Below are 24,125 nucleotides of genomic sequence, written 5' to 3' on the forward strand. Positions count from 1 at the left end.
TATAATTATATACTACAATAATTATATGTGTATATATATATAATTTATATATATAATTTATATATATATATATATATATAAATTATATATATATATATATACACACATATATATCTATAGAAGCAAACAAGAACGTGTGTGTGCTTGTGACTTTTGTGGGAAAATCTAGTCTGATGGCAAAGCCTAGGTTTAGCCTGCGGAGACTCGCAATATTTACCCCCAGGCGGCTCCTCCGATCAGGCATCGTAAGCGTTTATATAGGCGCCTATGTAGAGGAGCTGAACTCTGTTAACTCTTGCCCAACAGGAAAGAAATAAGTCATTTTAAAATATGCTTTTTTTCTTAGCGCATATAGATGTTTTAAACATTTGAACAGCACAAACATTTTTTCCCTTTAAGATTTTATTCCAGCTACTGTCCGCATCAAATTGCATCCCCTGAAGAAGCACATGCTTGTTTGGTTGCTCAAGGTTTGCAGGCTCCGGATTTACCCTCTACTCCCCCAGTGCAGATGTCACCACAAGCTCGCAACACTGTCCCTTCCACGGCTGTCAGTTCTTCTCAATGTAGCTCTTCACACTGCTCCTAGCTTGATTGGGATCTCAGGTTTTCAGCTTACAGTCTCCAGGATGAAAGCCCGGGTTAATATTTTTTCTATACATTTTTTCGGTTTAGTAAAGTGACATTTGTTTTCACTATCATTGCCTTTTGCAGGCAGACTACATCACTGCAGTTCTGATGGATATACCCTTTTTACTGGTTTGTGGTAATTCTTTTTCTTTCTTTATCTGTTGAGTCCTTGCTAACACTCCTTTTGCATATAAGGTTTCACAGCTTGTTTGATTGTGACATGACCCCCCACTTGAGTGCATTAACTCCTCTTGGAATGTGCAAGGGTGTAGATGCACTTAGTCTTGGATGTCCCCTTGCGTGTCTCCGAGCAATTTTCAGTCCCCCTCCCCTTTTTTTTTGGAGGCCATTCAGGTTGTTTAATCCATGTTTTTCTTTTTATCTGTTTAGTGTCTTGTGATCAGGATTATGATTTTGTTGATGTACTATGAATGGTTGGTTGGCACATACAAATTTTACATACAATGAAAAATTATCGAAATAACTTGAATGTACTGTCTATTTAAATTTCTTTTGTTCGTACAAAGGATTTATTGTTACTCTATAACATTTTTTTACAGTAAAACATTTGAAAATTAATCGGGTAAGCGGTTAAGGTAAATATGCACGCTTATAGCTTTTGTTAGGACAATCCCGCCAGATGCTCCAACAATAGTCAGCCATCATATGTACATCCCATCTACCCTGATACCGTCCTTCCATGACCTTCAAATCTTGGTGGAATCGTTCACCTTGCTCATCACTGACTACACCAAGGTTTTTTAGGAAGTTAGAAAGATGCCTAGGCAAAAAAAGCACCTTGATGCTAACACTGCAACCAAGCATTTTGTAGCTCTCCAAAGTTTAATTAATATTAATTATTAATTATTTGTTCATGTGTTTCCAAGAAAGTCCTTGACAATGGCTTTAAATTATAACCAAGCATTTCTTTCCACTTTTGTCATTGTCCTGATGAAATGTTCATCTTGGATGAGCTGCCAAATCTGTGGACCATCCAACACATCGGCCTTTATTTTTTCAAATGACGGGCTAGAAAATGCCAAAATTAGGTACTTGAAACAGTCTCCTTCAGTTAGCAAAGCTTTAACAAACTGCTTCATCAGTCCCAGTTTCATGTGCAGAGGCAGTAATATAATATTCTTTCTATCAACAAGTGGCTCCTGTTGAATGTTTGGATCACCTGGTTTTAGGGCAGATCTTGGAGGCCAGTTCCTTTCCAGCCAATGCCTCTCACGAGCTCTGCTGTCCCACATGCACAGATAACAGGGATACTTCGTGTATCCGCGTTGCTGACCAAGAAGGAAGCATACCATTTTAAGGTCAACACAGATGACCCACTTGTGTTGGTGATATTGCACTGGGATTTCATCTAAATGAGCCACTGGGCATAAAGCCTATGGTAGACAAGGACACTATATGTTAAATTTATTTTTCTTTTTATTCTTGTCTGAAGTTTTCACTATACAAAAGTAACAGTCACTGAAATGTTCTCCTGACCCTCACCAAACCATAGGTATACCAAATGGCATCTTATCACGTTCCCTTTGTCCACATTCGTAAACCTTCGACACACTGTTTGCACACCTTATGAGGGGCCCAAGACTTATCTTGATCATCAAGTTTAACTTTGAAAAATGCCAAATAGGCTTGTTCTACAAATGTGGTGATGTTTGCCCTTTGACTGGGAATTGTGAAACTGCCACAGATATAACAAAATGAATCAGGATTGTTTAGGCACTTACGACGAGAAACAGTAGAGCCAGACATGAGCTGAAAGAAAGGAAATACGCGTATAAGTAGAAAAATAAATTTTGCCTATTCACTACGTAGAGCAGCGCACAACCTCTGACCACCTTGTCTTGCGTGTAAATGAATAGCCTACACAAATCCACGCCACAGTAATAGCATTAATATAAGCGGTAGAGAAAAAACTTGACGTGATAGAAGAAAACTTACTGCACTTTCAGAATCAGCATACCTATTTTAGTGTAAATAGGCTTAAAAATTGAAGTCAACAAAAAATTTGTTCAAAATTGTTCCCCAGTGCTATCCACCACTATTCAAAGAGCTTTCTACATTGCGCACTAAATGGCAAGGCTTCCCTCTGTCATGGCTTGGTAAGATCCAATCAAAACGTCTTATCTCCCAGTTCCTTTATTTATTTCGTACCCTTCCCATTCTGGTCCCTATGGGGGTCCTAAAGCTAAACAAAGAAAAGTGCTTCAATTTATATAGCACCCCCACAGACCTTGGGTCCCTGAAAAAGTCTTATAGCACTCTAAATTATCGGTAGGCTTATCGGTCCCAAATTTTTATAAATTTATGTTTGCAGCTTAAATGTTTGCGGCTATGGTGGCATTACATCGTACTATAGATTTTTCAATTTGAGCTCATGTGCATGTAGGTGAACTTCCCTCAGTGCTGATGCATAATTTACTGTGGATTCCGCCAGCTAAAGGACCATTAGTGGAGGACCCACTCTGTCATATGTGCTGGGACTCTGGGATAGATTAAAGTTGCCTGTAGGGCTGATGTCCAAACACCTCTGACAGGAATAATACACTGTCCTTCTTTTGAACCAGCTTATGACAACTTAGCTGCATTTCATTGGTGGACTTCTATGCCGGTGCATTTTGCACACGAGTTATACTACTACAGAAGTGAAATCCTTTGCCTATTTACAGGAACATTGGGCTTTGCCCTCAACAAACCGATATATATATATATATATATATATATATATATATATATATATACACCGTTATATGCAGATTCAACATTATTTGCTTGCTTTGCTTTGAGATTATGGCCGCTCCCCTTTGCAATTTGCAGCCCTTTTCAGGGATGGTATATTTCCTATATGTAGTACTGCATCAGAAGAATTAGAAAAGATATGGGAAGCTGTTATTAAATGTTATCACCCAAGAGAATGCCTATAAAGTACTGATACCATGGTATTGGAGAGGATGTCTGCAACTGTTAATGATTCTATCAGCATCAGCATACTACTCCTGACCTGGATCGATTGCTTTCTTCTTTTGTGTGTTTTCCTTTATTTCTGTTATACAAGTTCTGAAAATCTCATAAAAAATGTATTGATATAAAAAAAACATACATACAGTACTGTATGCTTGGTATATATGTAAGAATAATCAGAGGGCCAATGCAGAAGATTTTGTGACAGTTGTTCCTTCTTTTAATCTGTAAATAACACCATAAGGGGTTATGTAATACAGGCATAGATAGTTTTGTCAAGCAAAGTAATCTAAATCATTCAATCTCTTGCTGATCTCACTCCGGTGAAGTAAATGCAGATGGCTTTGGGTTATTACACATTGTAAATAATGATTGTATTATTGTACTATTGAGTAAGAAATATGTGTTTTTCTTTTTGTTATGGCTAGATGATGTTCTGTGTTATGCTGAAGTTAACATGGTGACTGGTGAATGCCAGGACTACCTTGGAGAAGGTGTGTCTCACCTGGATTGCTGCCTAAATATTAAATACGCTTTTAAGCGGGATCCTCTTTCTCCATGCCAAGCCTGCCGGTAAGTTGAGTGAAAGAAAAAATTACAGCTGAGTTTGCACTTGTTCTCTTCATCTGTATGCCACTGTGGTTTTAATCTTGTATTTCTGTGTCCCTCCACTGTGGCTATCCCCCCACCCCACCTACCTAGTACTACAGGCTTAGTGCGCTTTTCTGCGCCTCATTTGTGTGTCTATTTTCTCCTGGCTCTGGTGTGGTAGGTTGTGAGTTATCACCTGAACAGTTACACCCCTCACCAGTGTCTCCATCTCCCTTCTGGCTCAGTGTATCAGCCAATGTGTGTACTGTGTTTCCTTCTTTCCTCTGTGAGATACTGACACTAGCACTGAGGATGCTACATGTCAGCATTTTGCTCTGGGACCAGTTTACTTACTTTTAGTATCATAAAGGTTGTACCTTAGGCATTCCATATACAAAACTTACCAGTTTTCCTGACAGATGTTCACTGCTCACCAGTTAGCAAGCACTGCTTCCCCATTTGCACTGACATTTTCTGTTCCTGAAAGGATTGATTCTGTAAAACAAAGTACACAAAAGTACACATTTTTAACATCCAACATTACTGACTGAAAAAATTACTGCACAAATCAAAATTCACATATGTCAAAAACAGAAAAATGTAAGAGCAGGCACGTATGATTGTATTTTTTTATGTTGTTTCTCTGACCTCTGACATTCTCTCTGGGTTACACAGCATTAGTTAGATCCATGGATCAAGAAAAGAAAAAGTAAAGGATAGGGGAAACAATTGAGCTGCCAAAGTCTTCTATGATTGTTTGATCTTAGCCTTCTGTTTATAGATGATCCTTATTTTGTTGGCATCATGAATCTTACATGATTGTCTCATCCAGTCCAGCAGAATGGTCCCAATGGGGTGAATGGAGCCCGTGCACTGTATCATGCCAGCAAGGGGTCCAGCAAAGACAGAGAGTCTGCATAGGTCAGGGTGCCTGCCAGGGGGGCAGTCTTGAGGTTCGTGCCTGCTCGCTGCAAGATTGCTGTCCTCGTAAGTATGAGCAAATAAACAATGCAGTTGCAAAATTGTTACTAATGGGTTTATTTCAAAGCAATGAGTGTCATCATTTTCACAAAACAAGTATTTTTTAGTTTTGGATAGGATGGGAAAGGGTTGTAACCTCTGTCAGGGTGTGTTACCTTATGGGTATTGCTTGGGAGAGTGACCTTCATTTTCTGTCCTAGTGACCACTGGAGCACAAAAGGGAAAAAAACGCATTATAAACCAATCAACTCAACAAACACCTAAAACAATGGTTTTGGTGGGCTTTTAAAAAGTCCTACTGTTCACTCAAAGAGCAGTTCCAGCTGCTCTTGATAGCCATGTCCCATTATTACTCGTTTATACTTCACTCATTTTTTTTTTTTTTTTATCGAATCTCGCGATCTGTGCTAAAACATACTCCATGTACGGTAAAAACGTGTAAGTGCAAAAACACCACACAAACCACCCACATACTATTTGTGATCCCTCCTCTAAAGAGGAAGGGCCACCCTTTACCTCAGACCCTCCGAAGCCAAGCTCCAGACGAGGGCTGAGTACTGAGCCCACCCAGCTGAAGCTGGGATGGACTTACATGCCCCCCTGGTCAAAGCCAGAGAGGGGCCTTTTCTCTCTGGGACCGCATAGGCAGGTTTCAACAGATACTCAGCTGGGAGCTCTCCTGAAGAGAGACTCCCACTAAGGGAGTGCGCCTGGCTGTTAGGCCAAGGCACTCTCCAAGACTTCAGGGCTAGCCCATAAAGGAATAGCACCCTCCATCAAACGTGGCAAACAAATACCACACCAGTTACAAGTGACAAACATAAAAATACATTTAAATAATAAGTGCTCAGTGCATAACACACTGGGCAACAGTTTTAAAAATTGCCCATCTACACTAGCCGCAGCTAATGCAGAAAAAGGCGAAGTGCCAAATCAATATATTAGTGACGTGACAGTGCACATTAAAAATCAGTGGGTTCCCAGGCCCAGTGATTTTAAGGTGCCCCTGGATCGCCACTCCAGGGGTACGACACTAAAGCGAGATTCAGACCGCTCGTCAGACTGACTGGCAAGACCAAGCTTTCTCTGCACCAACCAGCGGGTCAGTCTAACCAGTGGGTGCTCCTTCTCAGGGCAGGCCCCATGCCTTCTCCGGTGGACCAAGCCGGCAGAATTAGCATAGGGCGGCCCCTTACAGAGCAACACGAACAGGCAGACCGTCCTTAACAGAGGTACTTGCACACTGCATTATTGCCAGGAATGCCAGTGCCTTTCCACCCTGATCACTGGAAGGATTAGGTACTACACTTGATCTTAGCCAAAAGGCCGAGAAGCGATTTACACTTCACTCATATAACATTTAAAAATGCCATTCCTGAAGAATCTTGTCACGAGAATAAAGGAGCTCTGGGGGGACAGATATTCAGTCAGTTATAGGCAGTTATGGAGACAGCCTGATCAATGTAAAAGTAAAAGTATTTTATGTGCATTTACAAAACAAATATAATAACATATGGATATATATTTACAATGTAGCTGCATACAGGTTTATTCTCAAAATTTTTCAGAGATTACAACAAAAAGAAAATCTGTGTCCTTATTCATTCTAGCAGATCTACATTACACTTATTGTAAAGGATCAAAAAGACAGGATTCTTGTAAGCTTTAATGATGAGTTCCTCCACAGTGCCTATAGCTACTGAGGGCTTGCTATAAATACCTGAACAGGTTCACTTTAAGGTAAAGATAAACTCTTTTAAACTCTTTATTCAAGTGGATCTCTGCACACAGGACACACTTCTTGTCAACTTTGCTGCAGGCAATGAATAATGTCACATTCTTAGGAATTAGGGAGAAGGGGGACATATTGCAGTCAGTGCAGAAAATAATACAGAAGGGAGGCATTAGATTATATAAGAAATATATCATTAGGTTAGAAGACTACCTGCAACTTGGTAATTCTGTGTTTAAGCCATTTTTTTTAGGGAAACAGATTTCATGCCAGATAGTACATACTCTAAACTAAACATTTACAAATTGCATGTTTAGTCTTTTATGACCTCTGCTTGATTGACCAATGTTTTGTCATTATGGCATATTGTTAATTGATAGAATCTGGAGGTTGGTCCCAATGGAGCTCATGGTCTCAATGTTCTGTGACCTGTGAAAAAGGACAGAGGAAACGCACCCGACAATGCAACAATCCTCCCCCTCTGTGTGGAGCATCATGTCACGGCAAAGCGGAAGAGGTTGAACATTGTGACACTTCTCAAATCTGTCCTAGTAAGTAAATTTAATCTTTTATTACTCTTTGCTGTATATGCTTCGTAATTGATATTTAAACTGCAATGGAAACTTCACATATATCTTTTATCATCTGAACTGGTGAGACATCCCCAACAAAATTGTTATTTCCACTCAACTTTTTTATCAATACAAATGGTAATGTTGTGATCCCCAAAGTGGATTCCATATACAATTGGGAAAACAAGACATTCTTGTATTTTTGTTACAACTTGTAAGGGGATAGAGAAAATTTACCATTGCAGTCTTCAAGTGATGCAAAATTATATTGTAAGCTCTTCAGGGCAGGGTCCTCTCCTGCTGTATCACTGTCTGTATTAGTCTGTCATTTGCAATCCCTATTTAATGTACAGCGCTGCGTAATATGTTGGCGCTATATAAATCCTGTTTATTAATAATAATAATAATAATAATAATAATAATAGCAGGCCTATATTTTGGAAAATGTGGTGCTATCTCTGACCTGCATTTGAGCTGTCATTGCTGACCTTCTGAATATGCTAGTTGCTGACCCTCCAGCTACATCTTTGGAGTCACTGGACCTGATCTATTATAGCTCTGCAAAACTGGAGAACCTGGGTGAACCAGCTAACCTGGAATGGATTTCTTAATAATCATTTGGTTTTTGTTGGCAAATGGACCACATTTATTCCAGGTTTGTTGGAAGAGCCAGGTTCTCATTACATAGTTACATAGTAGGTTTGGTTGAAAAAAGACATAAGTCTATCAAGTTCAACCACTAGGGAAATAAACATATCCCAGATATAAAACCCTATAAGACATAGCTGGTCCAGAGGAAGGCAAAAAAAACCTGGTACAATTTGCTTCAACAGGGGAAAAAAAATCCTTCCTAATTCCATGAGGCAATCGGATGTTCCCTGGATCAACAGTCTCTGTTATCTTTACTTTAAATCCTTAATACCCAGTTATATTCTGTGCTTCCAGAAAAGCATCCAGCTTTTTCCTAAAGCAATCTATAGTAGTTGCTGAAACTAGTTCCTGAGGGAGCTGATTCCACATTTTCACAGACCTTACAGTAAAGAATCCCTTCCTTATCCGGAGCCTAAACTTCTTTTACTCCAGATTGCCCTCTTGTGCTTTGTAATGATCTTATCATTGCACTTATCACTGATCTCATTGGAAGGTTTCCCCAGTCTTGGAGAACAAATAGTAATAATAAATCAGGCCCACTAAGGCAGAACAAGAAAATAACATGTTCTGTCTGGGCTGTTTGTGTCTGAATTGTTTGTGTTTTAAATTGTACAGTTGGGGGGGGGGGGGGGGGGTCATGGATCAAATTCTCAGCGAGGGTGTGCTGTCAATCTCTCTATTCACACACATCACATTATTAAAGTAAAACATTCCCCAAACCTTTTTTTTGATTGAATGATGTACAAAAAAGTTGGATCCCTTTTTTCAACATTATTGTCATCCATGAACTAAGCAGGATCTCCCCCATGAATGGGTGTGCTGTAATGGCTGAGTCTTGACTTTAAGTTTAAATTCCAGGCTATAAAACCTATACAGCATTTTTTATACTATATTAAAGACACCATTTGTTCAAGACACCATTACACTTGTAATATAGGTGGCTTCTTGTAGAGTTTTTCATTGAAACATTTGGAGAGTGCAATACAGATAGAAGAACAAGGTAGCTGAGCTCAAACCAGTCAAGGTACAAGAGGTGGAGAGGGTACATTCTTACTGTCAGGGGCAACAGTAATGATCTACATACCGGTAGAAGTAAAACATGACAAAAATAATAATATAAAGAGTAATAATGATATTTAATAATTTTTTTTCTGTTCCACCAGCTCATGGTCAATGGGGTAATTGGGGAGGCTGGAGCCAGTGCTCCTCCTCTTGCATCATAGAAGGTTCTGGAAAATTCCCAACACAGCCCCGATTCAGAGAGTGCGACAACCCGAACCCTTCAATCTCTCCCCGAGGAAATCCATGCCCAGGGAGTAATCGTGACTCCAGAGATTGTACTAGTCTTCCCTTCTGTCCTGGTGAGCAACTAACATCACAAACCCAGTATTACCAACTGATTTCTATCATTGCTCCTTTATCTTATTTGTCATTCTATATTGATGGTGGGCAAGTTATGGTGTTTTTTTAAATAAATTGTCTGTTTGTTCTTGATATTATATGTAAAAAAGAAAAGAATTTGTCACTGTGATGTAGTACACTAATAGGAGGGACTTCTTTCTGAGAGTAGGGTGTCCCTAACTGACTACCAATTCTGTGCGGTTTATCTACATCAGCAAAGCATAGCTACATAGTTAAAATAAGTGTTGGAATTTTTTACTGGGAAAATATGTAATTGTATGCTTATGTACCATTTGGCAAATTTACTTTCCATCTTTCATTAGAGAGGGAAGAGGCAGGCCCTGAAATAATAGGGCGTACTCCTTGTTTCAGAGGAAAGGTTAATCAACCTCCCTTGTGAATTAGACAAACCTCACATATACTTTTGGTTCTGTTTATTATAACAATTAATTTTAAATGAAACAACTCAGATGCAGTTGAACTGCAGATTTTCAGCTTTAATTCAGTGTGTTGAACAAAAAGATTGCATAAAAATGTGACTAAAGCCTTTTTTTACACAATCACTTCATTTCAGGGGCTCAAAAGTAATTGGACAAATCAAAAAGCTGAAAATAAAATGTTCATTTCTAATACTTGGTTGAAAACCCTCTGCTGGCAATGACTGCCTGTAGTCTTGAACTCATGGACATCACCTGATGCTGGGTTTCCTCCTTTTTAATGCTCTGCCAGGCCTTTATTGCAGCGGCTTTCAGTTGCTGTTTGTTTGTGGGCCTTTCTGTCCAAAGTTTAGTCTTCAACAAGTGAAATGCATGCTCAATTGGGTTCAGATCAGGTGACTGACTTGGCCATTCAAGAATATTCCACTTCTGTGTTTTAATAAAGTCCTGGGTTGCTTTGGCTGTATGTTTTGGGTCATTGTCCATCTGTATTATAAAATGCCTCCCAATCAATTTGACTGCATTTAGCTTGATTTTAGCAGACAGTATGTCTCTGAACACCTCAGAATTCATTTGGCTGCTTCTGTCCTGTGTCACATCATGGATAAACACTAGTGCCCCAGTGCCACTGGCAGCCATGCACGCCCAAGCCATCACTCTGCCTCCGCCATGTTTTACAGATTATGTGGTATGCTTTGGATCATGAGCTGTTCCACGCCTTCTCCATACTTTTTTCTTGCCATCATTCTAGTAAAGGTTGATCTTGGTTTCATCTGTCCAAAGAATGTTTTTCCAGAACTGTGCTGGCTTTTTTAGATGTTTTTGAGCAAAGTCCAATCTAGCCTTTCTATTCTTTAGGCTTATGAGAGGCTTGCACCTTGCAGTGCACCCTCTGTATTTACTTTCATGCAGTCTTTTCTTTATGGTAGACTTGGATATCGATACGCCTACCTCCTGGAGAGTGTTGTTCACTTGGTTGGCTGTTGTGAAGGGGTTTCTCTTCACCTCGGAAATGATTCTGCGATCATCTACCACTGTTGTCTTCTGTGGACGTCCAGGTCTTTTGGCGTTGCTGAGTTCACCAGTGCTTTGTTTCTTTCTCATGATGTACCAAACTGTAGATTTTGCCACTCCTAATATTGTAGCAATTTCTCAGATGGTTTTTTTCTGTTTTTGCACCAGCCCATGAAATAGCCTTTGAGTCAATTGTCCAATTACTTTTGAGCCCCTGAAATGAAGTGATTGTGTAAAAAAAAAGGCTTTAGTTCCTCAAATTTTTTGCAATCTTTTTGTTCAACCCACTGAATTAAAGATGAAAATCTGCAGTTCAACTGCATCTTAGTTGTTTCATTTAAAATTAATTGTGGTAATGTACAGACCCAAAATTAGAAAAAAGGTGTCTCTGTCCAAATATTTATGGACCTAACTGTATTTTACATCAATAAAATGGCATGGTCCTGGTCAAGTGGATCGATCCTCCAAACACCAGTTATGTCTCTTCTAGTGGTGAGAGACAGCTGGGAAGTCAAAACAGCAAGCAACTTGTACCTAATATTATTATTTGTATCATCTGTGAGATGAAACAACATGTACATTTTTTTCCCAGTAATCACATTTTGATAAATTTACCATAATATACCAGAACCATTACTGTTTTAAATGCAGAAAGACAATTGAGGAAACCTCCCCTCATTCCCTTTATTTTACTGGAGAAAACTCACCGGCATAACAGTCAATTTTAGTAGGGTAGAGATGTGTAAGAACCTCAGAATAGGAAATTAAGGGGAATCTCCCCAAGAGATACATGGAAAACAATAAAAACTGACAAAAAAAAGTATCCAAGGGCTCATCAAGACTTCGATGCATTAGAGTGCATTACAAAAATATGCACTTGCTATGTTTCAATTTAGACATAGCAATATCATTGGAATTGCAAAGTGATTGCATTTCTTATCCCTGAATTCCTCAGTAGCCAGAAAGTTACAAAGTGTAGATACAAGACTAGTCACCCTGTGAAAGGAGAGGGAGCAGCAGTAACTGGTCTTTATTACAAGAAGCCCCTTTACAAGTTTCACACTGAATTGCACAGATGTAAAAGAAATGCACATAGCACACTAACATTTGGGTGAAAATATCAAAAAATCTTTATACATTTTCACATCTACCCACAGAATAGTTTTTTCTTGACGTCTTATAAATAGGTTATCTGCTGTGTTTTACTGTGTACACATATTTTGCAGTTTCCTTCCTGCCATCATCATTTTCTGTGTATAATTTCTCTGCAGTTGATGGACAATGGGGTGCATGGCAGAAGGACTCGGAGTGCTCTGTCACTTGTGGTGTTGGACGGATTGCACAGAAGAGATCTTGTGATAGTCCTGCTCCTAAACATGGAGGAAAATACTGTGTTGGGTCTCCAACCAGACACAACATCTGCAATACACAGGTGCCATGTCCAAGTAAGTAAAGTGATGTCTGCAGGGCATAAGGAATGAGAGACCTTAAATACAAATCTGTGGTGCTGTACTTTTACTGTATATTAACACAATATATTCTGCATCAGAAGACTTTGAATGGACCCAGATATCTACAAAAGAACTATATTTAGACCCCATATAGCAGAGGTGCAGAGTACCCTTTTGAAAAAGCCTTGCCCCTCATGTCTTTTGATGAATGCTAAAATGCTGGAATGTTCCACTGGAGGCTGTGTGGAGTCTGCTTTATATTTATAGCTCCTTTGTAGCTCTACGGACCATCAAACCCCAGAAATGGGTTCACATTTTCCTGAACTGTAAACAGCTTTGGGACCTTTCTCACCATCCCAAGGCCACACCATCATGTTCTTCCCCTGGTGTTCTTTTGCTACATTTAGCCCCAAACATCCACAGGAGGCCAAGAGATGGTAAACATTTAGACAAACGTTGTTGCAGTTTGTAAACTTGCCTCCTAAGTACTTTTAAAGGTCAGTTATCAAAATGAGAAGCCACCTCAGCTGATAGTAGGAAATTGGAAGGGACAAGGTCAGTATATGCTCGTTAATATGCCTGGCATTGGGTGGAACTCTAGCGCTTACCTGATGTGCACGTGCTTCAAAGTGCTATTCAAATGGTACAATGGCAGCTGAGGATTAAAAGACCTGCAGCTTTTTAGAAAAGACAGAAAAGCTCCAGCAAAAGAATATACCTCTCTCATGACCAGTGTCCCCTACGTCCACCCTTTTTAAGTTCTTCAGCTTCTGTCAGTGTCAGATGTCTGCATCCCCCGCCATGCCCAAGGTTCCTTTCTTTAATCCCCCTACAAAAATAATCCTAACAGCCAGTTGGAATGAAGTCCTCTGCAGTCCTTTTTTTCAGCCCACTAACGTTCTGGAAAATGAAGCAAGTTTGTAGGCCCAAGGGTTTGTGAACGTTTTGGGAAAAAAAATGTTGCAATGTAGGGACACTTTTAGGCTGCCTGGCCAAACCATTTTTTTTTCTGAGTTTTTAGTTGATGGCTCATGGACAGATTGGGATGAATGGTCAGAATGCAAACGTCTATCAGGAGATGCGGTAAAATGTAGCTCAAGAGCAGCGCTGCAGTACAGGAAACGCCACTGTGTCGGTACAGATCACGAGGGAAAGTGGTGTGAAGGTGAAGCCAGGGAAAGTCGAAGTTGCTATAATATTGACGGGTGTCCTTGTAAGTCTAATAATCTTTTTTGCTTTGAATTTGCATGCTGCATGTTTTGTGTGCTGGGTTTCTAAACGACTTTGCAGGTAACAATAAAGGGTCAGACCACTCAAAATTAATGCTTTAGTAATGAGTAGAGCCAAATACGTTAGCTCCTGGCCATTTTAATGTCTTTGGTACTCCAAAGAGTTTATTTATAAAGCAGTGAATCTAAAAAACACCAAACATTTTCTGATGAAGATTAGCTTATTAATACACATGAACCTACAAAATTTGTTTGGTAACTTTTGGTAAACATGAATTTCACAGCTTTATAAATAAACTCCCAACAATTAGATCTATCTGCCTTAATTCTAACTTTCCATTTTCTATCAATTCCATCTGAATAAAATGGGTCTTCTCATCCACCTTGGTGTATTCTAGCATAAACTGTTCCATTCTCCATAATATAAATTTGTACAAAATTCCAAAAGGAAAAACAGTAACCCCTCATAACAATCTAAATTTGGCCCCAAAAACCTCTTTATGGCTCACTTCTGATTTCAGAACAGTCTCAGTGAATAATGCATACAAATTAATTTTGCATGTTGCTTAACTTTGCTTTTTAAGTAATGTCTGTGTTATATTTTACAAAATTCTGAAGCTTTGCAATGTTTTTAGTGAGGGAACCAGGTTACTGGACAGAGTGGAGTCAGTGGGGACTTTGTTCCTCCCCCTGTGGACAATCTGAGAGAAAAAGATTTAGAGAGTGTTTACCAACTTATCCGGATTACCCGTAAGTCATTCCTCTGACATGCGGCTGTATTGCTGTCCTGTGTTGTATGTCTGATTATCCTACTGCTCCTATTTAAAGAGTATCATGTCTCCAATCAGAATCTGAATCCATGCCATGGAAATGTGAATGTAGTTGGTGGAATAAGTAAACAAGAATTATTTTGCCACTTTGACAATTTAATGTTTTGCCAAGTTTGCAAGTTAATAGCAAAAAATAAATAATTTAGCCTTTTTTTTTTAATTGTTAGCTTTTTTAAGCTGCCAACTTGTGTAGGCATATTGCAAAGGCACTTAACATAGTATTGTCACAATATTGCTGGTAAGGGCGTCAAATGTCTATGAGAACATACACAACAAGTGCATGTGTTATACTTATACTTGAGAACATGCTGCAAGTGAATAAAATGTGTTATACTGACTTTACTGTACTGAATTAACATCTCTCTTTCACTTAGGACATGTTTTCACATACCCACCTTCCCAGGAATTTTGGTGACAATACTATGTTCAGGGCTTGGTACTTTATTTGAAATTGTGATTATATTTACTCATCTGTGACAAATGAATGTAATTAATAGTTTACTTGATGCGCTCGCTGCGTTGCCTGGGATAGGTAATTTTTGTGGACCTTTTTTTTTACAATTGGTCTCTTGCCCACCGAACTTGAAAATACAATAAACAGCAGGGACTCAAACATAGGTTTGATATAGTCAGAAAATATTTTCTTTTCCCTGCATAGGTATGGCAAATGTTAACTTTATTGAGGTGGCTTAAAGATCAAAGATAATGCGCTGTTTTTAATATACCAAGGCAACCAACCCAAAGCAGTTTTTATTTGAGGATTGATTCTAAAACTGTGGTCTATTGACTATGTTTTCTTTAGAATATTGCAGTAGATAACTTTAAATAAATGAGATAACTTTGTTTCTTAAGGATAAACTTCAGGCAGTTAAAAAAAAAACACAAATAAAGGCAGAGTTTAAAACATGCCTGTGGTAGGCAGCACAAGAGCCAATTAGCTATGTTGTATGTATGCAAGGTTTATGCTAATGGAAAAAAAAACAAAAAAGTGAAAGATAGATAGGCCTATTGGATTGTGGCTTCTACTTACCTTGTCCAATCAAAAACTTGGGAAAAAGACCTGTATTAAATTAGATGGACCTCGTAAAAAGGTTTTTTTTTTCCTGAATTTCAGATTCATGTATTATTATGTGTTGTTATGCTGTTAAAAATAGTGTTGTTCTTTTAATTTGACTGATGATTGGTTCTTCCTTGTATTAGGCCTGTGGTAGAGGGAGCTACAAAGATTGCAGAAACCTTTTTCTGGGGAAAACCCAAGTATAAATGTGCTGAGGTTGATGGGCAAACATTGAAGGTTCAGGAGACCGAAGAATGTAAAAACACCCCACCATGCACATAAGGTAAAAATCAATTGCCCTACCATCATCAAAAGACTGGAAGTAGCGCTGCAGCCTCAAAATGTGTGGCAAAGTATTACCTGAACAACACCCCTTTCCCCACACTGACCCCAGAGATATGTACCAAGTAAAAAAAATTACAATTTTTCTATCAATAATAACTTGGATGCTGAAAATCATTGTTTCATTATACTGTATATTAAACATTATATATTTTAATATTGTGATTATTATTACTAGTTTTTCTTAATCTGTTAACAGTAAACATATTTTTGTCTGTTACAGATGTTGGCAGTCTTTACTAGTCTCCGGCTGTTGCAGTTGTGTTCCACACATCTCTGCAGTTTTTTCATATGCTGACATAACAATAGTAGATGGAGAGAAGATATGTTAAGCATATATTTAAAAAAAGCATACACACAACATTAATATATGTTACTTGCAAATCTGTGATAATATTTTTACCCACTTTGATCTACCCAAACTCTGCACATCTTTATTTGGTGGAGGCTACGCCTGTTTGTCTGCACTTTACCCTAATGCAAAAATCTTCACATTATTCCTCAATCAGCATAGCTATATATGCATTTAACAAAAATGATAAAAATGTAAAGTAAACATTTTAGGTGTTTTTTTTGTTTTGTTTTATTTTTAAGCATTTAAGTAATTTTTATTACAATTCGAAGCATTGTGCTCTTAATGACCAATAAAAATTATATGCTTTGGTATTTTCCAAGTAGGGAGGAAGTGTTTTTGGAATCATAAGTCATGCTATAGTATGGATTTAAAACCAGCCCTTTACATGTTCCCTTTCCTCTCTGGTGGTGGCTGCACATTATTGCTCTGCAACACCTTCCTCAGCATGACAACAGTGGATCATGTCTGCACAATAGGCCAGTATTGAAGTTTCTAATCTCCAAAAGAGACACACAGGACACAATGGCAACTCAAGTGGGAGAAAGTTGTAATTCTATAACTGAGATAGCCTGAACATGGAACATCATGGCAGGATCACCATTATTTACTGAAAAATAATTGCATACCTAAAAAAATAAAAGAAAAAAACTTTTAAAATTACATTACTGTGTTGGATCTTAGTGACGATTTAGAATTTTTTTAGTACTGTGGTTAACTACTTTTTGGCACCCTCCCAAGAGCAATTAATCACTCCAAATGTTTTCAAAATGATGTAATTCTATCCAAACTATTGTGGCCTGTTGTGTTACTATAAAAATCTTTCCCAAAATCTATAAGCAACTGCCTGGTGCTCGGGAGCAGGGCCCCCACCAATTATATCTGGGCCTTACATTAGGTAAACTTCCCAGGTTCCCTCCTCCACATCCAGTATTGCAAAAGTCAAACTCCTTTGATTGAGGCCCGGTGCAGAAGTGCCCCTTGACCCGTTTGAATGGTGCTGCTGCCCAGGAGTGGTATATACAGCGGTTTAATGTCTATGTTTAGATTAATTTAATTATAAATTAATCATAGCTAACAGCAGGCATAGGCAAACTACAATCCATGGGCCATATATGGCCATTGAGCTTTTTAATCCAGCCCTCTTTTTACACGTAATTTACATCAGTTGATAAAAACACTCTCCACCCATCTGATACTGGCCCGTCCTATCTGTCAAATTTCAAAACTTGTGACACCTAAGCCAAAAAGTTTTCCCACCCCTGGACCACAGCTTCTCCCATGTTTAAAAAAAAATAATTAAAAACCTGCAGAAGAAGATTATAGATACTTACCTGTTCAGTTTCTGTGTTGGATGTCTGCCTTCCTCACCATGCCAGGTCCCCATCTCACTATGGTGTCCAGTACATAGGAGTGAGAGGGCATATTCAAAAATCAGGAACATTCCTGGGGGATGGATAGGTAAATAATAATTAGTCTTCTTTAGCAGTTTCCTTTTATAGTTAGATAGTTAAAAGATAAGTCACTATAATAAAAAAAACATTTATACTACATTGTGATTTTCTTTATATCACTAGCGAAAATTTTATGGTAACCAATCTCATGAACCCCATTGATCTAAAGGTCAGGAGAACTACATAGCTCAATGATTACTATTTAGCAAAGTTGCTGAATGATAACCAATTAATAATTATTATGATTATTAATAAATAGTATTTTACGTATTACACAGTGCTGTACATTAAAGAGAGCTTACAATCTAGGAGGTGGGTAAGTATCACACAATAGGAGGGGGGATATGGAGTGGTGGGAAGGAGTGAGGGTTTAAGAGACAAAAGATGGGTAGGCTAATTTTTTAAAGATGGGTTTTGAGTGCTCCTTTAAATGGCCAGAAATTAGGAGCAAGCTGAATAGGATGAGGATGCCTATTCCAGAGAGTTGGAGCAGCTCTAGAAAAGTCTTCGAGCCATGCGTGTGATGAGGTTACGAGTGAGAAAGTCAGTAGTAAGTTATTGGAGGAGCAGCTAGGGGTATGTTTATCAGGTCAGAAAGGTATGTGGGACAAGAACTGTGGAGGGATTTGAAGGCAAAGCACAGGAGCTTGAATTTGACTCTTCAGTGAAATGGAAGCCAATGAAGAGAACTACAAAGAGAGGCAGCAGAAGCGGAACGGTGGGAAGGATGGATGAGTTTGGCTGCAGCATTCATAATAGATTGTAGAGGAGAGCGTCAGGTTAGTGGAATACCAGGGAGGAGGAGGTTACAGTAGTCCAGACGAGAGCTGATAAAAGCATGTATATTTATTACAAAAGGAAGATAGGAGCATATACATTTGGTGTACGTTTAATGGTCTTTGAAGTTAGGTAGGGGCGGAAATGTTGCGTAGGTGAAAGTGAGAGGACCTGGAAATTTTCTGAATATGGAGGGTAAAGGACAGCCAATCAACAAACTTTTATCTGTGGGCACTTAGAAGCCATCACAGCCATGCCTAGTAATGGCATGGCTGTGAATGGCCAATGCATCATGTGATCCAGCCTCTATAAAAGCTTGATCACCACCCATCAGCTCTAAATAGTGCAGGGACAGGAAGCAGCTGAAGTGAGGGACAGGAATCTCATCTGGCTTTTTGTTCTGTTGGTGAGCTATAGTGAATTTTTTGTGGGTGCTATACACCAGCTTTGCACCCCTGACAAAGAAATATAATAATTAATCTGGCTTTTAGTTCTGTTGGTGACCTATAGCGATCTTTTGTGGGTGCAATGCACAATCTTTGCACCCCTGAAACAGAAATATAATAATTCATTTGCCTGTTAATTCTGTGGGTGACCTACAGCGATTTTTTTGTGGGTGCAATCCACCATCTTTGTACCCCTGACACAAAAATTTAATAGTTAATTTGTCTGTTAGTTCGGTGGGTGACATATACCCAATTTTTGTGTGAGGTACACCTGCACTGCATACATGACAGGGAAATTCATATAGTTAATCCATCTGTTAGTTCGGTGAGTGAAATATACCCATTCTTATTGTGAGGTAAACCTGCACTGCATACCTGACAGGGAAATAAATATAGTTAATCCGTCTGTTAGTTCGGGGGGTGACATATACCCAATTTTTGTTTGAGGTACACCTGCATTGCATACGTGACAGGGAAATAAATATAGTTAATCAGTCTGTTAGATTGGTGGCTGACATATTCACATTCTTGTTGTGAGGTACACCTGCACTGCATACGTGACAGGGAAATAAATATAGTTAATCCGTCTGTTAGGTCAGTGGGTGACATATACCCAGCTTTTGTGTGAGGTACACCTGCATTGCATACGTGACAGGGAAATGAATATAGGTAATCCGTCTGTTAGATTGGTGGGTGACATATTCCCATTCTTGTTGTGAGGTATACCTGAAAGGATCTGCTTCTACTTCTAGTTCCACGAATGCACCGTGACTTCTCCTGCACCAGAGAGACAGACGTCTGGAGAGATATCCCAATAACACACATGCACACAGTATGGTTTTAGGAATATACTCTAATGTTTACTTAAGAAGGTGGTCTTTTTATACAGATATTTATAGAAGGAGTGGTCTTTAGTTACATACAGCTATTTAAGTTTTAGCCATACATAATGTTATTAGACACATTGTAAGGAAAACAGGACATACATCGTATCTCAAAGAATGTACAATTTCCGACATTTGTTCACATTTAAACTGCGTAGACAGGAAAGGAAATACAACTCCCTTAGGGGAACATATATGGCTCAAGCTAGATTAGCTATTTTATATTTAACAAACATTAAAAGAACAATGACAAGAACCAAAGACAAAAACCAATGACAACCAGAGTATGGTCAGATAAAACAACAGTAGTATATGGCATTGCAAAAAGCGATTGTAACAATCAAGACCTGTAATCTTCCCCTTCCCGGAGTTAAGCCAGGTCACAAACATAAATAAATAGGAAAAAACTACGGTTAGGAAATATGAAGGTGCGTCTCGCACTTTGACCCTTCCAATTCTTTAAGGTATGAGTAAGTTTGTCGTTCACCATGATCCAATTCAATTTAGAAGCTATGGGGTCTAAGGGAATCATGGGGGCCTTCCAAGCTTTAGCTAATGCGATTCTACTTGCCACTAGTAACAGTCTAATCAATTTTTGGGTGGGTTTCGGCAAAGTTATATCAAGTTTACTAAATAGTGCGACTTCCACCATAGCCGCAATCTCCTGTTTCACCACTCTTGAGATTAAATTGAATACTTCATTCCAGAACCTCCCGGCCAACGGGCAAGTCCACCAAATATGTACCATGGAGCCCCTGTCCCCTCACCCTCGGAAACAAATAGGAGACACAGAAGGGAACATCCTTGCCAATTTAGCTGGTGTGAGATACCATCTAAGGGCCACTTTGTAATTAGCCTCCACCACCGCAGAGTTGAGAGATATTTTGGATAGGGCACAGATCATGTCCTGCCAATCCTCCAAATCCTAGTTACCCAGTTCATTTTCCCATTCCCTCATATATCTCAATTTTTTATGCTGATCAATTAAAACCGAGTAAATACCAGAGATTTGCCCCTTTGTGTTAACTATAGATGAACAGGTGTTTTCAATTATCCGGGAGATAAAGGAGTACAGTTGTCTATAGTGAAAGTATTCTGTGGCAGGAATTTCAAATTGAGAGGATAAGTGTTCCCATGTGACTATTGCTCGTAAATCTATCATGTCTTTAATTCGTCTAAAGCCTTTAGAGATCCACCACTGAAAATCTGCTGGGTGCAATCTCGGCGGAAAGTCTGGATTAAACCACAACGGGGTCAAAGGTTTATGAAGAGAAGAAAGCTTCAGGTGGTGGCTAAATTTGTCCCAAATCTGCATAGAGTGAGATAGGGCCGGGCACTTTACAGGACCTCTAGTGTTTTTTCTCCGTCACATGATGGAATCTATGGATCCCAAAAAGCCATCCAAATTCTCAAGCTCAACCCATTGGGGTCTCGCACCTTGTAAAGAACTCAATGATAACTGAGCCGCTACATAGTAGTATTTCAAATGCGGGGCTCCCAACCCTCCCACGCTCTTGGGAGCTAACAACGTGTCTTTGTGAAATCTAGCCTTCTTCCCCCCCAAATGAATTGCATCAATCTAGATTGGAGCAGCGCAATCTCTTTCATAGGCACCTGTATCGGGAGAGTAGGAAATAAGTAAAGTAATCAGGCAAAAGATTCATTTTAATGGCCGCAATCCTTCCCAGCCACGATGGCGGAGACAGGGACCACCTCCGGATATCCGCATATACTTTCTTAAACAGTGGGCCATAATTACATCTATAAAGACTATTATAGGTAGGGGTCAGCTGGATGCCCAGGTATTGAATAGAGTCTTTATGCCAAATGAAATCAAAATTCCCCTGGAGCACTAACAATGTCTTCATAGGGAGATTTATATTAAGTGCCTGAGACTTAGTTTTATTGACCATCAGACCAGAGCACAATGCAAATTCATCAAGAATTTTCATTAAGTTCGGCAAGGTCGTAATTGGGGAGGTGATAAACATAAGGATGTTGTCAGCAAAAAGTGCACATTTATGTTCCGTCTGGCCACATTTAATACCTTGGATATTAGGATCTGCCCGTATTGCTATCGCTAAGGGTTCAATTGCTAGTGCAAACAGAAGTGGAGAGAGGGGACAACCCTGTCTGGTCCCCCTCTTAATTTGAATCGCCGATGATAAGAATCCCCCTAGTGATATCTTGGCTTCAGGTAGATCGTATAGGGCCGCAAGAAGATTAGTAAAATAAGGACCAAAACCCATTTTAAGGAGCACCTGAAACAAATAACTCCAAGATATACTGTCAAATGCTTTTTGGAGGTCAAGAGAAAGTAACATGGCTTGACGGGACGGTCCCCCATCCCAGACTGAATTTACTACCGATATAAGATCGATAGCCCTCCTCGTTTGGTCCGGTGCCTGCCTATGTAACATAAAGCCCACCTGGTCCGGATGAACATATGCTCCCAAAAAGGAGCTCAATCAAAGTGACAAAATCTTCGTCATAATTTTCAGATCACAGTTAATCAGGGAGATAGGCCTATAGTTAGCCACTTCCGAATCATCCTTCCCCGGTTTAGGTATTACACTAATAAATGCCCTATTGGCATCCCCCACCGGCGTTTCCCTCCCTTAGGTAGTTAAAATATGCTACCATGTGAGGGGCCAATAAAGGACTAAACGTCTTGTAGTACAGGTTTGAGAGTCCATCCGGTCCAGGTGAGCTGCCCACTTTAAGGAGACCCATAACCCCCTGCAACTCCTCCACTGTAAAAGGTTTATCTAAGAACGCTTTATGTTTAGATTGTAGTTTAGGAAGATCAAGTTGGTCAAGAAATCTTTCCATTCCCAATGTATTGATTGAATCAGCAGCTCCATATAAACGGCTGTAAAAATCTTCAAAAGCAGCAAGAATCTTTTCCGGGTTTTGCGATAGTCTACCACCCTTAGTCTTAATTTTAGGAAGAGCATGGGACTTGGGCTTGGGGTTAAGCTTATTGACCAAGAGACTTCCCGGTTTATCACTCCAAACACAAAATTTGTGTGCCGACCAGCGTAATGACTTTTCAGCTCTGGTAGTTAGTAACAAATTAAGTTCAGTGCGCTTCGCCTCCAAATGGGCTTTTGAGACTACGTCAGTTTGTGTTGCAGTTGTAGTTTATGGTATTCCTGAAGGCTAGTATCTATCATCTTATTGTGGGCCCGTTTGCGTGTCGCTCCCATTTTAATCAACTCACCCCTTATGTAAGCTTTATGAGCCTCCCAATTTAAAGCTGGAGATGTGTCATCGGCTACATTAATCTGAAAGTAGTTGCCCAACAGCGAGTCTATGTCACCCTTCATATCGTCAGAAATTAAACTCTCATTAAATCTCCACCTAAACTCAGGTTGCGGTCTACTAAAGCCCGTCAGATATAAGGCCAGGGGATCATGGTCTGACCATGGAGTTGACAAAATACGTGCTCCAAGTAAGTTGGGGAGCATAGAAGATTGAATGAAGCCATGATCTATGCGTGAGTACTGATTATGTGCTGCTGAGAAATAGGTATAGTCCCTGACCGATGGGTTCATCTCCCTCCAACCATCTACTAAATTATATTTTCTCAGTAAAAGAGAGAGGTTTATCTCTTCAGGGTGATAGATGCATGTAGTTGTAAGCCATATAGGCAGGAACACACAAGTTACAAATTGTCAATAGACAAAGCATTCTCCCAGAATCCTGTGAGTTCAACATCTTCAGCCTGTGATAGGGCACTCTTCAGGGATTTTACACCTGCTTCACCCTCTTTATCTTTGTTTGATGCCGGAGAAGGAACATCCGGAACCCTCTTTACTCTGCTAGCGTAAATCCAAATTGGAGCCTCCTCCGTAAGAACCGCTGTCCTGGTAACTGCTACCACTCGAGTGGGTGGTCCAAACGGGAACTCAGTCTGTTTCCGTCCTTTTGCCAGGCGTTGGGCTATCACTACATCTCCTGGTTGGAAAGGATGCGTAGGTTCCTGTGGAGAGAAAGGAAAGGCACGAGCAACATCTTTCTCAATTTGATCTAAAGTTTCTACAAGTTTTTTCACATATTCTGCCTGTACTACTTCTAGATCCCCTTCTTCTATCACAGGGGCTTTTGGACCCCAAGGAGTAGGGAAGGGTCTTCCCATTAAAACCTCAACTGGTGAGTAGCCAGTATTCTTATTAGGCTGCATCCTAATTTCTGCTAGGGCTACAGGCAAAAACTTTTTCCAATTTTTTAAACGTACCTCCAGTAATTTTCCTTAGTTTTTTCTTTGATTGTTCTATTCATCTTTTCTACTACCCCTGAACTTTCAGGGTGGTTT

At 39.5% G+C, this 24,125-nt stretch overlaps 1 protein-coding gene across 1 annotated transcript in view; it reads left to right on the plus strand.

Annotated features, from left to right (window-relative positions):
• Nucleotides 1-16,909, plus strand: part of CFP (complement factor properdin) — a 43,973-nt gene extending 27,064 nt beyond the window's left edge. The window contains exons 2-10 of the mRNA XM_072429335.1: nucleotides 4,035-4,179; nucleotides 5,030-5,184; nucleotides 7,291-7,461; nucleotides 9,297-9,494; nucleotides 12,257-12,430; nucleotides 13,458-13,649; nucleotides 14,301-14,415; nucleotides 15,696-15,835; nucleotides 16,118-16,909. Coding sequence (XP_072285436.1) covers nucleotides 4,035-4,179; nucleotides 5,030-5,184; nucleotides 7,291-7,461; nucleotides 9,297-9,494; nucleotides 12,257-12,430; nucleotides 13,458-13,649; nucleotides 14,301-14,415; nucleotides 15,696-15,834 — 1,289 coding nt within the window. The 3' untranslated portion in view covers nucleotide 15,835; nucleotides 16,118-16,909. The remainder of the gene's footprint in view (nucleotides 1-4,034; nucleotides 4,180-5,029; nucleotides 5,185-7,290; nucleotides 7,462-9,296; nucleotides 9,495-12,256; nucleotides 12,431-13,457; nucleotides 13,650-14,300; nucleotides 14,416-15,695; nucleotides 15,836-16,117) is intronic.
• The last annotated feature ends 7,216 nt before the right edge of the window (nucleotides 16,910-24,125 follow it).

Source organism: Pyxicephalus adspersus, chromosome Z (genome assembly GCF_032062135.1).
Source record: "Pyxicephalus adspersus chromosome Z, UCB_Pads_2.0, whole genome shotgun sequence".
Taxonomy (NCBI): domain Eukaryota; kingdom Metazoa; phylum Chordata; class Amphibia; order Anura; family Pyxicephalidae; genus Pyxicephalus; species Pyxicephalus adspersus.